This window comes from Paroedura picta, chromosome 6, assembly GCF_049243985.1.
Source record: "Paroedura picta isolate Pp20150507F chromosome 6, Ppicta_v3.0, whole genome shotgun sequence".
Lineage (NCBI taxonomy): Eukaryota > Metazoa > Chordata > Lepidosauria > Squamata > Gekkonidae > Paroedura > Paroedura picta.
In genome coordinates this window covers 85,750,775-85,768,845 of record NC_135374.1, presented here as the reverse complement: position 1 = coordinate 85,768,845, position 18,071 = coordinate 85,750,775, and the positions used below count along the sequence as shown (strand labels likewise).

The 18,071-nt window shown below is 40.4% G+C and overlaps 1 protein-coding gene across 7 annotated transcripts in view; it reads left to right on the top strand.

Annotated features, from left to right (window-relative positions):
• The window catches only part of GABRG3 (gamma-aminobutyric acid type A receptor subunit gamma3), a 402,032-nt gene that overhangs the window by 33,506 nt on the left and 350,455 nt on the right, over positions 1 to 18,071 (top strand). For 6 of the 7 annotated variants that reach the window (XM_077343427.1, XM_077343426.1, XM_077343425.1 and 3 more), the window contains one exon: positions 2,709 to 2,776. The exons of the other annotated variant lie outside the window; for it this stretch is intronic. In XM_077343427.1, coding sequence (XP_077199542.1) covers positions 2,709 to 2,776 — 68 coding nt within the window. The remainder of the gene's footprint in view (positions 1 to 2,708; positions 2,777 to 18,071) is intronic. 7 annotated transcript variants of the gene reach the window in all.

Genomic DNA, 18,071 nt, shown 5'->3' with positions numbered 1-18,071 from the left:
TGTATTAGTCAGAGGTTAATTTGGAGGCTTTATTTGTAAAGGGAGGGTGGCATAGAAGTCAAACTGAGGATGATGATAAAATTAGTCACTGACAGACTTGAGCTCCTGAAATTTACTTTACCAGACCTGTGCTGATTGGAAGTTGTGGCCCATTAAGCTGAATATAGCTCACCAGCCAACTACTGTAGCAATGCTACTTGGGCCAAATAAAAGTATTCAAGTGGATCAAGATATTCTTGGCATTCATACGCAACAGAGGTTTGTTTTTCTGGCAGTATTCGTGGTATTATATAGTGGATAGCATTTTCTGGAACACTAAGAGGGGGAAGCACATGCAGAGGCCTGAGCCTGTCCACTTCAGTGGGCTATGACTGGAGCTACTTAGCAAAGAATTGTTCTCTTTATCATTGTGACATGATTTTATACATGGTTAACGTTTTGTATTTCAGAGCTGAGTTCTTTTAATTGTTGTTGTCAGTTCATTGTGTTATTACCTATAGAGATGAAGCGTAATAAGGTCATTTCTGCGGTTTTAGTTCATTTTCATCATAGGTCATTACACTTCTATACACTTTACATGGAATGATACAGACTAAACTCCAAGGTTGCTGCTCTAAATAAAATTACTTTAAAAAAGGATTTGGGGAATAAATGTGATCCATGCTCTGCTGAATTAGTCCTGTGGTTCATCTAGTCCAGCAGCCTATTTCTGACATCAGCTACCTGGATGGCCAGCCAACAGGACAGAGGTCAGTGCTGACCCCTGAGGTTGTCTCTTAGCCTTGGTAGTCAGAGGTTTATTTCTATGGACATAGAAGCCATTTCTGCACGGAGGCTGTCTAGGAACATTTTCCTTGTGCGGAAATGGCCATAGGATTCCTTTAGTCATCTTGGCTTGTAGCCAAGTAATAGTGGCCCTCAATTCTCTTTTAAGCCCCTCTTTGCCAGTATATCACTATATTTACTAGCAATGAATTGCACAGTTTAATTACTCCTTGAGTAAAAAAATGGTTTTATCTACCGTTAACCTCTTGCCAGTCAACTTCATTAGGGTGACCCTGAGTTCTAGGATAATAGGAGAGGGGGGAAAATGTCCCTCTGTATACTTTTTCCACCTCATTTGCCAATCTGCCACCTCAGCATGACATATTTAAATCCAGATAATGTAGCAATGAACCCATAAGACAAATCTTCCTACAAGCCTGAGAAAAGCCCCAGGTTTATAGAAAAATCTGAAATCTTTTAAAAAATGATGGCGGATTGAAAACCTACAACATAATAGAAGCAGTGCCTGTTATTTTAAAGAAATCAATGTTCTCTGAGACCTCAGTTGCCATTGCAGGGGGTGCTAGGCAGCCACAACAATATAGCCACCTTTCAAACCTTTGTTTCTGTCAGTAGAGGGCATTTTGTCCTCCCAGTCTACTCCTGCTCTCTTCCCTACCCCAGTGGGATGTCCTTTCAGGTGCAAGCCCAGCAGCAACCACTGAGAAAATTACTACCATTCAGTTTGTGTGACTCACCCAGATGGGACAATGGCTACTGGATGACTTGGTGCCTGGACTCAGCAGCCACATCTACACCACTTGTGTGACTTGGCTAGATTTTCCCCAGAGTGAAACTCCAAGGGGGGGGGGGGGTAGAAAGGAGGAAAAATTGAAAGCCAGTATAGAACCATAGAGTTGGAAGGGGCCATACAGGCCATCTAGTCCAACCCCCTGCTCAATGAGCCTTCGGGGAGGGCGGTATATAAATCTAAATAAATAAATAAATAAATAAATGCAGGATCAGCCCAAAGCATCCTAAAGCATCCAAGAAAAGTGTGTATCCAACCTTTGCTTGAAGACTGCCAGTGAGGGGGAGCTCACCACCTCCTTAGGCAGCCTATTCCACTGCTGAACTACTCTGACTGTGAAAATATTTTTCCTGATATCAAGCCTATATCGTTGTACTTGTAGTTTAAACCCATTACTGCATGTTCTTTCCTCTGCAGCCAATGGGAACAGCATCCTGTCCTCCTCCAAATGACAACCTTTCAAATACTTAAAGAGGGCTATCATGTCCCCTCTCAACCTCCTTTTCTCCAGGCTGAACATTCCCAAGTCCCTCAACCTATCTTCATAGGGCTTGGTCCCTTGGCCCCAGATCATCCTTGTTGCTCTTCATGGTGTAGTGGTTAGAGCATCGGACTGGGATCAGGGAGACTAAGATTCATATCCTCAGTGTGCCTTGGAAGGCTGCCGATTACCTTGGACCAATCATTCTTTCTCAGCCTAAACTATCCCATAGGGTTGTGGTGAGGATGAAATGGAGGTGAGATGTATGATGCAAGCTGCTTTGGATCCCCATCAGGGGATGAAGTAAATAAATAGTTAATAAAATGGACTAGCAAGCAGATTACAGAAAATTTGATTGCTAAAGGGAAAGGAGTGAAAGAAGCCAGGAAAGACATGAGGGCTACCAGGAGGAGAGAAGAGGAAATAGTGTGGGGAAAGGAATACAGGGGGAAACCTGTGGGTTGTGGGTTCCCTATTGGTAAATTTATAAACTTCTGTCATGCCCATCCCTCTCTTTTTCTAAACTGAGAAGACTGTGAGATATTTCCAAATTTGCTAAAAATTAGAATACAGCAAGCACAAATATGTTGAATACGATGCTTTGCACTGTCTTGGGGGCAGTGTTAAAATCTTCCTTTGTTTCTTTCACAGTGAAACCAACGGTAATTGATGTTGACATTTATGTAAACAGTATTGGCCCTGTGTCATCAATAAATATGGTAAGTGTTTAACCTTCAGTGATTTTATTGGCACTGCTATTCTTAGCATCAACGCCTCCTCTGATCTCTTATATTTCTCCCCCCTAAAATGAAATGAGGTGAAGCGCTCTGGTTGCTGATGTCATTCTCTCCGTCGATACAGTTCTGTTTTCTTGACAATTCTTTGTCCCTTTTCCAGAGGGGAAAAAACAATCATGTGCAGCACCATCCTGTCATATATCTGTCCGAAAAGTCTTGAAAGTTATGAATATTCAGTTTGTCTTTGGAAGTACAGAACAGGAACCCTGCTGTAGCTGGGGGAAACATGTTTGCTGTTATGTAGCAAGCAACACTGAAACAATGCAAAGGGCAGAAGAATTTGCTAATGCAAACTCAGTTTTCAAAAATGATTTCATCATGTCCTTTGTAGTTGAAAAGCTGGTCTAAGTCTCACAGAAGACTGAATTTCAACAAGGGTAGCAAAATGCTACTGGTGTCTCAAATACATCTATGATTATTGGATGGCAATCATTTCAGAAAGTGAACTTTCCTTCTTTGTGCAGTTGCTGATATGTTTCTCAGAATACTGAAGCTTGGCTGCTGGATCCTAGGATCAGGCATTTTCATTGCTGTAGGCTTCTCGAGCAGGATCTTTCTTGGTCTTTTGAAGACCAGCGTTTTTTTTTTATTGTAAATTATTTTAGTTGTTTAATTTTAATGTGGTTTTAATTGTGAATTGTATTACATTGTTGTGTGAATTTCCTTGAAAGCCTTTCTGAAGACAGGAGTGGCAAGAAATTCACAAAGAAATAGAACAAATGAGTATATTTAAGCTCCTTGCTTGGGGAGGGGGGGGAATAGTCCCATTCTGAGACCCATGAGATTGCCAGAGGCAAAGTTGTCTTATAAAACAATAAATTGTTATGTGTGGAATTTTTCCACACAGTTAACTTGTACACACAGTTTTAACTATATGGGCATGTTCATAGAAGGTTCATTATAAGGCAGACCTGATTTCAATTGTATTGCTAGCTTACTTCTGTGATGGACCAAGTTCAGCATGACACTCTATTTTGTTCTTCTGCCAACATTTTGCTTCATAGGTGAATAAATGAATCTAAGCTTCAGTTATATTGTTGATATTTTCGAGTGCCAGCATGAGTTTTAATGTGTTTAATCTACAGAAGGCTTTTTAATTGACTTAATTTTATTCACATTTAAAGGCTTTTAAGCCAGTCGGTTTCTGTAGAAACAACAGTTACCGCATTCTAAATAATGTTTTAGCATCAGCTATTCACACTTGAACGTAATTAAAATTAATATAAGTTCTTGGTTGTGACTAACTTGTCCCATTGAGATTTCAATAGGATTCAAATGCAATTAAAGATATGTGTTTTCTGTGGTTACTTCGAGGTTTATTTGGAAAGCTGTGGCACACCTGTGTCTGTGGCTGCACACCTGTAATATCTTGCTTGATGGCTCATTATCTCAATGATCTGTGTCTGTTCACACAGGGAAATGCTTAGGGAAATATAATAGTGCAAGGATTCTGTTCTTGGTAAAGTGAGCACCCCCAAATCAAAATTATTGTCCCAGTTTAGCTAAGACGCAACCAAGTCCCTACAATAGTATCATTAGGGTAGAAATGCAGTTCTGAAGCATAAGAACTAGATCTAGGTAAGAATCTTTTTCAGTTTCCATCAATCCAGTTAGTTTACCTAATTTGTCCTGCTTTAATTACTTGCTATTTTAGGATTTTATGTCCGGTGTGACATAGTGGCTAAAATCTTAGACTATGAAAACCTGATTTGAGAATCTTCAGTCCTGGCCATGAAGCTCAATGGACTCATCACTCTTCCTTAACCCCTTGCAGGGTTTTTTGAAGATGGAAAGGGATAAAAATGATTATGGTATCCTGAACTCCTTTGTAGAAAGCTTAGATGTGTATGTAGCGTGTACATTTACATAGGATGACAAGCACTTTGGGCTAAATACAGAATAAGGGAAGCAGTGAAATGGATGTAATTACACTGAGTGATTTCATTTGAACTGTGAACTACTTTGGGAGTGTCTTGTTGGATGAAAATTATGGTTAACCCCCCCCCCCCCAGTATTTATAGAGTTTCTAAGGCATCTACATAAAATTGCTGGAAGTGTGCTAGTAAGCCCATTGGTGGCTGACATTCTTGGCATTCAATATGAACCCCATCTCCCCTACATCTCTTACTAGCATTGCAACAATGAACCTATAAATCTAAGGGAATAATTGTTTATACCACTTAAACATGACAGACAACTGATTTGCATGCATTTACTATCCTATTCCCATTATAGCTACCTCCCATTACTCAGGTAGTGGCTGTACACAAAGTGTGTATATTAGTCACAGCCTAGCCCAGGCACATGTGACCCCATCAGTTCTTGGAAGCTAAGCAAGGTTGGCCCTGGCTAAAACTTGGAAGGGTGACCTCTGAGGAATAAAGGATAATGATGTGGGTGCAGGCAATGGCAAAAACTACTCCCAACATTGCTTGCCTGTCAGCCAGACTGTTTTAGGGTCTCCTGGCTATATTATACATATGCCATGCAATAAATAAGTAACAACTCTCTCTGTAGTGACCCCTCCAATCTATCCTGCATTCCTTTTAAGCAGGATAAATGCTTACTATAAACATCAAGCAATTTGAATTAGAATAATCCATGTCATACACAGCCTGCACAAGCCACCCCTGTTTATTTGTAGTAAGGAAAGAAGATAATTAGCTCTTTGTCAAGTGTAAGACTGAAACAGATGGTCCCATTGCTTGGCATGCATTGCTTTACTTGAAGAAGATGAATCAAATATTGTACTGATACTCTGTGTGTTGCTGTCAGTTACTCCAGTACTGTCTGCACAATCTATTTTTCTCATCTTTAGTTCATTAAGATTCTCACTTCTTGATTTTCTGTCAAAATGTCTATTTTTCCCCACTGATAATGCCTGGATTTTGTTTTCATCTTCAGTTACATGCTACCCAGTGGCACTTGCCCTCTAGAACTGGATGGCTCTAAGTATCACTGTGTACTGTAAATGTCCAGACAAGAGAAAAGTTTACAAATGCCAGATTCAGTATGACAAGGGCTTTCTCCAATAATACTTACACCAAAAGCTAATACTGAAATCTCAAGCAATGCAGAGTTCATTATGCCCATTCTGCAGTCATTTCACTAGCCTGCCGTTAGTTACTGGGTTCAGTTCAGCATACTAGCTATCGCAAAGCTTCACATGGCCACAGAACCTCATATCTGTGGGACCACCTCTCCTATGCTTTACGAAGAGAGACAGCTTGGTGTAGTGGTTAACAGCAGTGGCCATTTGATTCTCCACTCCTCCACATACAGCCAGTTGTCGGTCTTCTTCTGTAGTGAAAGACCTCCCATTCATACAATGCTTGGCTTGTCAGAGCCTGATTTGGCAGTGAGGAGGAAGCATGACTCAGTAGAAGAGCATCTGCTTTACATGCATCTCTAGTTATAAGAACCAAGTGAAAGACCTCCCCTGAGACTCTGGAGAGCTGCTTCCAATCTGAGTAGACAATAGTGACCTTGCGGGACAGTTTAGTATCAGGCAGCTTCATATATGTCAGCGATATGGTTGTGAGTGTCCTGCATAGTGCATAGATGACCCAGAAGGTCCCTTCCAACTCTATGATTCTATATTCATCTGTATATTCACATAAAATGGGGATGAGTGGGATTTTTAGCATAGAATTGAAATTCTAGAGTGTCCCTTTACCTCACTTTTGGTTTTCACCTAAATTTTCCTAAATATTAATGGTGATGACTTTAACTATACCACTTTGGCTAGCATGATTTACTTGTTGATTGTACATTATACAAACTCAGTTTGTTTGCTGGCTTTTCAAAGGACCTGGTACTTGTATGCGTTCATAGAGCGCAAGAATGGTATGCTACTTGCCTTGATTTGCACACATTATAGATGGAGCAGCAGGATGTCAACGCAGTCATGTCATCTTACAAAATCACATGACTTATCACATGCTGGAAGCTTAGTGGGTCCTGTACTACTACCTGGAGTCCTGGGTCAGGACAGTGTGAAAACTGGCAAAGAGGGCAGTGTAATGATTTATGAACCTGTGCAAGAATGGTGAGTGAGTGGAATGGCTGCCTCCTGTCTTAAGTGCCTTAGGAAAACCTTAAGAAATCCATGTTACTACCAAACCTCATAGTACAATCTTATTTCCCTCAGATTTGAATGATCTGAGATGGTAACAGATCTGTGATAAGACAGTGCAGCTATACATTATACTACTTTTCTAAGGAAAATCTAGTTTGATACCGTTCTAGCTGTACAGCTGGCAGGACTTCATTTTAGTACGAGAAAGAAAAACCAAAGGAGAAAGTCCTCAGAGTAGACAAGAAGCTGATACATTATGTTCTGGTAGTAGAGTCCGAGAGAAATGCAGCTATCAGTTTAGTTGTTAGAAGACAGAATACTACATGGGTAACCTGCTATTAGAATGATTTTCCTTACTTAGATCTGCTCATATTTTTATCTGCCGTTTTTCATTCTGCACGCATGCACCAGGATTGGTTTTATATGGATAGTACATTAACTCTAGAGTAAAAGGTAAAGGTATCCCCTGTGCAAGCACCGAGTCATGTCTTGGGGTGATGCCCTCTAGCGTTTTCTTGGCAGACTCAATACGGGGTGGTTTTCCAGTGCTTTCCCCAGTCATTACCGTTTACCCCCCAGCAAGCTGGGTACTCTTTTTACCGACCTCGGAAGGATGGAAGGCTGAGTCAACCTTGAGCCGGCTGCTGGGATTGAACTCCCAGCCTCATGGGCAGAGCTTTCAGACTGCATGTCTGCTTGCCTTACCACTCTGCTCCACAAGAGGCTCATAACTCTAGAGTAACAGGCTCTTATTTGGAGAACCGTGTTTGATTCCCCATTTCTCCACAAGAAGCCTGCTGTGTGACCTTGGGCTAGTCACAGTTCTCTCAAAATTCTCTCAGCCTCACCTTCCTCACAAAGTGACAGTTCTGGAGAGAGGAAAGAAATATGATTATAAATTGCTTTGAGATGCCTTGAGGTATGAGGAACTGAAGGTACACTGACTGGAAAAAAATGCCTTGTGGACCTGTCACAGATTTTTATTATTTATGTGATTAATTAATGAGAAAATGTAGTCTTATTCAAGAAAAGATGCTTAAAGACATATTGTCTTAGTGATGGTGACATTTCAGTTTAGGTGAGATCTTTGTGTACAGGTAATTGCATTACAAAGTGAGAGAGTGACAAGAGTTCCATTATATATTGGTTTATTTAATCTATAAATTGAATACAATAATCAAGTGGTTTCCCAGGAAATGTAGATCCATCACCCATGCTCTTTCCATTTCCACAAAAAGCAGAATGGCATATACTGATGACAACCTATGATTCAGAAACTCTTGCTCAGGTTTATTTTTGAGATATAGTAACAAAAGGGGGGCAGGGGAAAGGAGATAAACTGTTAAAAACAAAAGCAAAACAAAAACCGATAGCTCTTTTTGGGGTGGAAATCAATTAAAAGGCTGAGCATCTAGGGAGGAAATAGCAGCCGTGATCCTGCCCAGCCTAGCAACTCCTGGTTTCCTTGCTATCCGGAAAGTGCTCTGGCCCAATGCCTTTTCCCAAAGTGCTCCAGAGACTCCTTGGGGATGAAAAACGACCCCGGCTAAGGTGCTGGAGAAAGGTGGAGTCTCTCGCCAAGGACACAAAGATCAAAATGGGCCGGCCATGGATGGTGTTCCTTTAGACACCTGCGAACCTTGAGCGGGACTTGAAGAGGGGATGAGGGCTGGCTTGGGGAGGGAGATGAACCCCACCAGGGTCCACAAGAGTTTCCCAGCCTGGCTACATAGCCTGACCTCCCGCTTCCATGGCCAGGCGCCGCCCGGGGCCTTCGGGGCTGCCGTGCACCCACTGTTTTCCCCAAGCTGGCCTTAGGCAGGGGAGGCTGACAGTGGCGGGTTACCTTTTCCAGTGTTCTCCATCAGGGAGGGAGGCAGGGTGCTGGGGGAGTGGAGTGCAGAGCAGCCCACCTGCACGTCACTGCTCATGTCAGCCGCCTGAGCCCCCTTGGAGTGAAGGCCAAGTTGCTTGTGGCTCTCGGCAGGTGCCAGCTTGATGGCCCTGGCGCCCTTGCTGCTCGGGTACTGAAGGCTGCACAAGGCGTCTATCTCGAACTTGCCTTTGGCGGGCAGCTCTCCGAGGGCACCATGCAAGGAGGCGTGGGCTAGGCATGGGCTAGTTCTCTAGGGCTTCCAGCATCACATTGGCCGCCACATAAGAGAGATTGGCCAGCCGCTCAGAGTGTGGAGTCCCACAGGCAGGGCCCCATCACTGGGTCAGGCAGGAGGGAGCGGACAGCGACGGAGGGGCCGTATTAGCACTCAAACACCCCAGACAGCTCCACCCCCAGGCCAGTTTGCCAAATATATGAGAGGACCAATGGATAAGGATGTATTGATGCTGGTTATCTTCATGGTTATCTTTTCTTGGTCATCACTAAAGTCGTGCTCTGTTGTGTGCTTTGTGTGCTTTGTGTACATAATGTACAAAGAGACTCCCTGTGCTCGACTGTCTTATAAGATATGGCTGTCCTGACTGGGTTTTATTAAGTACAGTATTTGCTGGCATATAAGACTACTTTTCCCCCCTGAAAAACATGCCTCCAAGTGGGGGGGTCGTCCCATACGCCAGGTGCACTTCAGTTGGGAAAGACATAGCTGCCCATAGTGGCCCATAGTACTGTAATGTAATGTAACAAACTCTATATTTTGAGTGGAAATGTTGGGGGGTCGTCTTATACGCCGGCAAATATGGTATATAATAATAAAACTGTAGTTGTCTATAGAATTATAATGCTATGCTATTGTAATATGAATTTATTAGAACCTTTGAAGCCTAACAAGATTTTGAGGGTATAAGCTGTTCAGAGTCAGTTTCCTTTATCAGATACAAATAACTTTGCTACTGCAGACCAATATGGCTACCCTCCTGAAACTATGCTATTCTGAGTCCATTGACATGATCCCTTGTAGACGGGAGTAATTCTGAATAGGATTGTACTGTTAGATGGCATCCTAAATTACATATGGCAGAGTAAATATGTTGGAAGGGAGGCAGGATGGTTTTGTTTTTCACCTCCTTTAAGTTCAATGAGTGTGTTTATTCTTAACGCCAGTGTTTTTGATGATGCAGTGTTATGAGACAAGGACTCCAGCCTGCAACACAGCCTGAAACCTCCAGTGCATAAACGGTCTATATGTTAACATCTTTAACTGACAAATTCTGGGATCGATCCCAGTATATTTATTGTATTGGTTGTTTTTATTCCCCTCCCCACATACCAGCTTTTAAAGATCTCTGCTCAGAGGTTAGGGAAATCAGTTTATTTTACATTTAATTAAAACAAGTATACTCCATATTTTATTATGTTTAATAAGCATAATCTGTACCTTTGCTTACATTTCATCACTAAGGATTAGTTGACAAGATCACTAAGTGATCAGCCTCAGTGGTCATTTGCTCAAGGTGAGTGGGTGATGTGAGGGCTGTAACTTCAAGCCCATGCCCAGGTGGCAGAAAAGTCCACAGATTTACACGGCCATTCCGCCCAGTACTGTTTAGAAAGGTTTAAGGTTAGTTTCTTGGTTGCTTTCAATACTACTATAATTTGGTTTGGAATTTCATTTTGCTTTTGGGAAAGTAGTAGTAGGGGTCATTCATGATCTACTTGAGGATATAGCCTTCATATGACCTCTTTACCATTAGTCATGTGCTCAGAGGGCTTGTGAATAAGTTCTTGGGATTAAAACTGGCAGAGAATGCAAGATGGAAATTGGTTCCATATATAAATACTTTCCAGCAGTACTAAAAAGGCAGCATGATGCAAGGTGATAAGTGACCACTGAAAATCAGGAGCCTAATAAAATGCAGATTTTCCCAAACCTTTCCCAATAAATTATATCTATGTCAAAAGAAATGTTAGCTGTCAGGCTGAGAGCTATTACTTGTAATTTAATATAGGAAGTTTGAACTTTCATTTCATGTTATTTTTAGCTTTGTTCTTTATAAAATAAAATGTAACAGAATGCCATTCCTTGGCAAAAATGCCATTGGGGCTCTGTCTTGAGAGAACTGTGATTTACATTTGTCATGGGAATTTATTCAGCCTTTTCCATTAGCGAAGAGCGTTTTTATTTCTGTAACAATAATGGAAACTAAGTTCCTCTGCTCGCAGGGGGCCTCTAATCTCATCTTTCTACTTGTTCAGAACCTTTTCAGTGGTGTAAAAGAATCTTCCCTGAATTAGTGTAATGTTAAAATGAGATCTGGTCTCATTTAATCATACTCTGATCACAACTAAATTGGATTATTGTCTTATGATCTATGCAGGGTTGCCTTTGGAGATTTTGCAAAGTTTAACTGGTTTAGAGTCTATTAAATCTGTGGGTTCAGTAAGAACGGACACTCATCTCCCACAACCACGATTTTGCTGGAACCAAACTTACTGAACACAGAACTGGGGAAATTATATGCGTTATTTTGACTCCTACCAATATACACAATTGGCCCATGATGAGTCCACAAGTCTGTTTGCTGATTGGTTGTAAATCAGAACCCGGCAAATCCCTAACGAGAGTTCAGGACTGTAGTCCTTACTCCAAGCTCAAGGTTTCTAAATGTCCACAAACACAACGGAATCTAATCGGTGTGAAAGATACAGCATATATGTTTTATCTATTTTTGAAAGTCTCCACTGGCTACCAGTTCATGTTTATGGGAAACAAGTTGTACAGGGATCCAGGGCCCAAGTCTAGGGTTTAAGACGTAGCAACTGTGTGACTTATACACTGTCAGCAAGCTATGATCTCAAATAAACAAAAGTTAGCCAGTGATCTTGAAAATATATTCTTGCTATTAAAAAAAACATCAGCGTGCAAGGCTAAAATTGTTTCCAGGCACCAGCTAGTTCTGCCTGTTTTTCCTTGCGAGGAGAGCAATTCAGTGGCAAGCACAGTGACTGCCGCCATGTTTTCATGTTCTCTGCTGCATCCCCACCTGACCTGCCCTTTCTGGTAGTCAAAAGAATTGCATAGAGGCTGCTAGTACCTTCTTGCCTCAGCAGACGGCATTTCTTGTTTCACTGCTTCAGCCAAACAAAACTACAAAGCTGGATCATGAATGAAGCATGGCAAGGTGTGAGCTGAACATGTGACATGGGCCAGTCATGTGATGTGGCTTCAGGGCCATTTGGAATTCCTTATCTGCTATGTACTAGTGAAAATATTTCTGTCACTTGAGGCATCTGAAAGAAGCAGCAAGAGAGCATATTTTCAAATCACACTCACACCATAAGACGAGTGATACACTTTTTTCAGTGCTAAGATAAAATGTGCAACTTTCAGCCTGTTGCATTTTGATTAAACTTTAGGAATAAAGTTATTTAACATTTTTGTATCACTCCAGAGGAGCATGATTTCACTATTCAATTTTAGCAATACTGTCCTTTCTTCCTCCCTGCCCCCCCCCCCATGAGTTTACCTTCACAGGCTGTTTCAGCTACTGTGGAATGAAACTTTAAAGCAATGGATTCCATCATGCTTCATCCCTTCAAGGCAGTAAGATTAAAAACCTGGACAAAATCAGAACGTCTAAAAATGCTCCTAGAGATTGCTTGTATGGATCCATGATCTCTTTCAATGACACCAGTGAGTAACTGCTTCAGTAAAATCAGAGTCCAGTAGCACCTTTAAGACCAACAAAGATTTATTCAGGGCGTGAGCTTTCGAGTGGAAGCACTCTTCATCAAAGCTTGCACCCTGAATATATCTTTGTGGGTCTTAAAGGTGCCACTGGACTCTAATTTTATTGTGCTACTTCAGACCAACATGGCTACCCATTTGAATCTAACTGCATCAGTGTTTGTTTTTAGCTGAACTCTTGTGCTGACTTTTTAAAGAAAGGTTCTATTATTGTCTGGGTTCAACCAATACTTTCAATTAATGGTTTTGATCTGCTGTATGTTTGGTCAGCTTTTTAAAATTGTTATTCTGGTTCATATTCAGTTTGAGTCTTTGGATGGTTGTTCTTAACCCTCGCTGGTCATTTAACCAACCTGAAGATGTGACATTATGGCGACAGCACAGATTGCATTCTTCACAGGGGTGCTGCAGTCTTCAGAAATAATTTGTTCAGAAATTAAACTTACAATACTTGCAGTGCCTTTATCTTGAGCAGCACATATGTCCACAATATTTATTGTCAGGGAGAAGAAAGTAGTAGGGATGGGAATGAGAAAATTAGAGTGTATGTATGTACATTTTGTTAACATCCTCTTGAATGCTCAGAACTGCACATTGTACATTTTGTAGTGTTCCACAGAGATGCTTACGAAAAGATAAGGAATTTTGGGTCAGGCTCAGGGGCACTCTCCTATCTTTAGAATGCAATTTTATGTGCTGTCCCCAGGACCAACAAGAACAATATTAGTGTGGCTTCTCTTTTTCAGGAATTTCTTTCTGTGAATTCCATTTACAAAACTCAGGTTTACAAATATTTATAAAACATATGTAAAAAAATAAGGCTTCAGAGTGGTGTTAACTTGAGGGTTAGGATTAGGGTTAGCCTAGGTATGGTTCTGGTTGGGGAGTATATAGTCTTAGGGACCATTGGGGCTAGAGAAGAGTTAGAGTCATGGGTAGAACAGGCCACAAGATCTATAAGTATTATTTTTCATGTGAAAAATATGGCATGTATATTATATATACACACAACCAAAGGTGAATGAAGGGCCCCCGCTCTCCCCCCCTTCCTCCCAGAACTCCACCAGAGCACTCTGGACCTGTTGTGCCATTGCACTGTTGCATTGTTGTACTGTTATATTATATTGTTATACTGTTAAGTTATACTGTTATACTGTTACAACCACTGTTATTAATTATTGTATGATTATTAACGAAGACTGTTTCATGTACTGTTTATAAGTTCAATGTAAACGGCCCTGAGCATCTGGGGAGGGCGGCATATAAATATAATAAATAAATAAATAAATAAAATTTTAAAATTATTTTGCATCTATAAAGATGTCAATAGTTGGATTCATATTTCAATTAATTTTAGGGTTTTGGTTAGCTTAGTTATGGTTTGGGTTGTGGAGTGGTTAATCTTAGAGGGACTGCTAGAACTAGGGAAGTGTTAGAACAAATGGCTACAAAAGGCCATGGCATTCTACAAATGCTTAACGCATTTTGTTTATACAGAATAAGTTCCTTCTCTGTAAACCAACCTTAAACATAGCTCACCTGGATACCTTGCTACTTTTTGGACTCCTGTTTGGACATCCTGTTTGCTTCTGAATGATTTTACCAGATTACTCCTGCATGAGATCTGGGGCAGTGAAATTCCCAGTGTGTAAACAGTCTTATATATGCCAAGTTAGGCCTCTTCAATTGTTTCTGATAGGTATTCTTGCTTCTGTAGGTTTTCTACCTGATCTTGAATAAATGCTTATGGCCTTCAGGCCACAAGCCTGAACCATCTGGCCCCAGTCACATTCCTTTTAGTTGAGTTTCCCATGACGTCTAACACACAATAATGCTATCTCTAAAGTTGATCTTCGATGTACTAGTGGTTACTATCTAAATTATCTTTATGAATGCCTACAATAGATCTAATGCTCTGATATAATACAATTTTTATCGAGTTATTGACTAGGTAGTCAAAAAGATACAGTGGTTTCTCTGAATCTTAGTCAGTTATCTGTTCACACCTATAAAATACTTAAGCTTTTAAAATTAGTTTTTGATTGAGTGAAACTCTAACTTTATTTCTTGAGTTGTACATGTTATAATCAAAATGTATATTGTAGTGATACTCATAAAAATATCACTGCTAAATATATCCATGAAGGGTGTTGGCCAGTTTCCATTAGCACAAAACTTGCTGTGAGGGAACCATTGGAGTAGAGAAAGAGCTGTAAATATTTAATGCACTTTCTCTCAATAGTAGAGTATTGAAGTGCTAAAATATCCTAAATGTAAAAGAACGTGAAGCAGTTACTTGTGCTTTTATCTCTTGACAACGTGAATAATTCTGCTGCATGTCCATACATCTTGAATTAATTAGAATGCAGAGCTCTTAATGTAACACTATATACAGAAGACTATACTGCCAGTAATCCTGGTTGGGCATTCTGCCCTCATTTCATCTAAATTTTTAGTTAGAGCATTTTCATACCACACTTGGCCATTTGTTTCCCAGTGACTTCTGGTTTATTCCAAAACATTTCAACTTCCTAATTTCATAAATAAACACATTAAACTTGTACTGAGTCACACGATTGGTTTGTTAAGGTTGTTCACGCAGGTACTTTTAGATTTCAGATAGAGAGGTCTTTCACATTGTTACTTAATTTCCTTTTCAAGCTGAAGATAGCAGGACTTGGAATTGGGGACATCTACAAGCAGAGCAGATGATCTTCCAGTAAGCCATGGCCCCACTGTGTATAAATGTCTCTTACAACCAAGCTTGTGTATATCTAGGCCCCTATTCATGATAAGGTATGCAAGTTGACAAGAAAGCGAAAAATCCTGCTATAAGTTAATAAATGGAAATGTTAGTGAATAGAAGAAAAGTTCTAGAAAGTATATGAAACGCTATGTATGCTGCTTTGGGGCCTGACTGTGGACAGAGGTGGTATACAAATGAATTAAATAAGTAAATAAAATAAATAAACATTAATACTGAAAATAAATGAAGACTAAAGAGACGCTAATTATTTTGTACTATTTCATTTTATATTAGTAGATGAAGTGACGAACCATTTTGACTTTGAAACGCTTTGTCTATGACAAGTTATTTTTCCCTTCAAGAATGACAGCTTTCCCAGTTCTTTTTCTCTGATTCTTGCATTATTGTCCTATCTCACAACATGTTGATAGTGACACACACTAAATCAAACATTGTGTTCAGAAATACCAGCATGTGAATTTTGATTGTAATTTTCTAAATTTCAAAATATTAACCAGCTTGCCAAGTTTGAAACTAATTAGGTATGCCTGCCACAAACAAAGACCCTTAGTTTCCTTTGCAAGTAGCATGGGGGTTGGGGGTGGTTTGTCTCACCTGGGTCATGGTTTTTCCCTGTGTTTCAATTTTGGCCCTGGAACTCCCACAATCATCCTGAAATTGGTGGCCAATTTTTGGTCCCCCAGATTTTCTCTGATACGTGCCAGTGTGGTGTAGTGTTTAAAGTGCCAGACTAGGGTCTGGAAAACCCAGGGTCAATCCCCACTCTGCTGTGGAAGCTTGCTGGGTGACCTTGGGTCAGTCACACACTCTCAGCCTAACTAAGCTCACATGGTTGTTCTAAGGATAAAATGAGGGGTGGAGAATGATGTAAGCAACTTTGGGTTCTGACTGGAAAGAAAGGGGTAAATAAATAAGAGATAAGCAGGCAGATTCTTTTATTACTATAGATTCATGGTACCAGCAAGCCAAGTAATTTCTTATGATATTTGGTTTGGATCAAGGTCGTATGGGGGTCCCAGGTATTCAGGAATCCGGTTCTTGGCAGCCCTGAGTGTATTGCTGTACCTGTAAGGGTTACTGAGAAAATTGCAGAAACACTTGTTGGAATTTCATGTCTCCCCCCCCCCCCCCAATGTGTAATTGTTAAAGTACAAGAGTGTTCTGAATATCTATAGCTGTATTGTATACAGGCTTTGCCAGAAGTTTGGCCATACTTCCCAGTGACTATTTCAGAAATGAGAGAATCAAAAGAAGCAAGGATTAGCTCCATTTTAAAAGTACATGTTCTACTGTCTGATAGAATAAATGTGTTTTGTAAATATCAAACATTTTTAGGAACAAAGTTATTTGCCTGTTGTGCTGTTTGCTAAAATAATTTTAACCCGATCATGTGACTTTCCATTCAGAACCCTTCCATAGTATTACTCAAGTTATCACATTGATGTAAAATTCCTGTCAAATTGTCCTTTATAGTTTATCAGCTCCCATCAAACTTGCTTTCCTTTTACCTCTAATCCTCCCAATTTCATTTTTCTCACCGTCAAATCTCTGTGTAGTCATCTTCAAGCAACCTCCTAGGAATACTGCAACCTTCACAAGCTCATCTACAGGGTCACCTCGTCTCTGGTTTACACAATCCATTGACTACCGTGAATAAATCATAAAACCATTTAAACCTGCATTCAACAGGACTACAATACAGCCTTCCAGAAAATCATGTTGAATGTGTTCTAGCATCCAACAATGCCTAATCACCTTTGATCTTAGGAAAGGTGATGGAACATTATCTACTGAGTTTTCAAAGAGATGACAAATATGAAAATGGATAATTTTTGTTCCAATGAAAACAAGAATCTCCTGACCCAGTGGGTACCATTCCTATATTGTTTGTTGTGAAAACGACAATTTTCCTCTGTACTTGGCAGCTGAAGTATGATTTGTGAATAATATGCATGAATACGTTACTAACTTGACCCTTGCAAAAAAAGCCAACCCTAACCTTCAGAGTTTATAAAAAAAACCTCACTGAAGTTCATATGGAGGTGATAATGATGTTTCCAATTGTCTGGCTTTCATCTGTCCTCCAAGAAGTGTCAAAAATAATGGACAGAGGTTCACAAATGATATCTGCAAGTTCTTTTTGTATTCTTGGATGCAATTCATCTGGCCCAGAGGATTTGGTTTCATTTAAAGAAACTCTGTATTTATGGACTACCCATACAGTGATCCTAGACTGCAACTCCCATCCCTCATCATGTGATATGATTTGCCATACTGAGCACAATTTCCCTCACAAGAGAAGACTGAGGAGAAGTAGGAATTGAGCAGCTCAGCCCTCTATTCATCACTTGTTACAATGTCACTTTCTTGTCCCCACAGTGGTCCTACCATGTCCTTATTCTTTTTCTTACTTTGAACATACCTAAAGAACCTTTTTTTGCTGTGTTTAGCATTTTCTTGCTAGCCTAAGCTTATACTGAGCTTTAGCTTTTTAAACATTATCCCTAGAAACATTGGTTATTTGTTTATATTCACTCATCCACATGTAGCCTGCTGAGTGACCTTGGGTGAGTCCTCTCAGAGCTTTCTCAGCCTCACTTACCTCACAGGTGCCTGTTGTGAGAAGAGGAGGGGAAAGCATTTGTAAACCACTTTGATATCCCTTTGTGTATTAAAAAGTGGTGTACAAAACTACTAGCTCTTCTTTTCTTATACTTGTGGAACCCCACA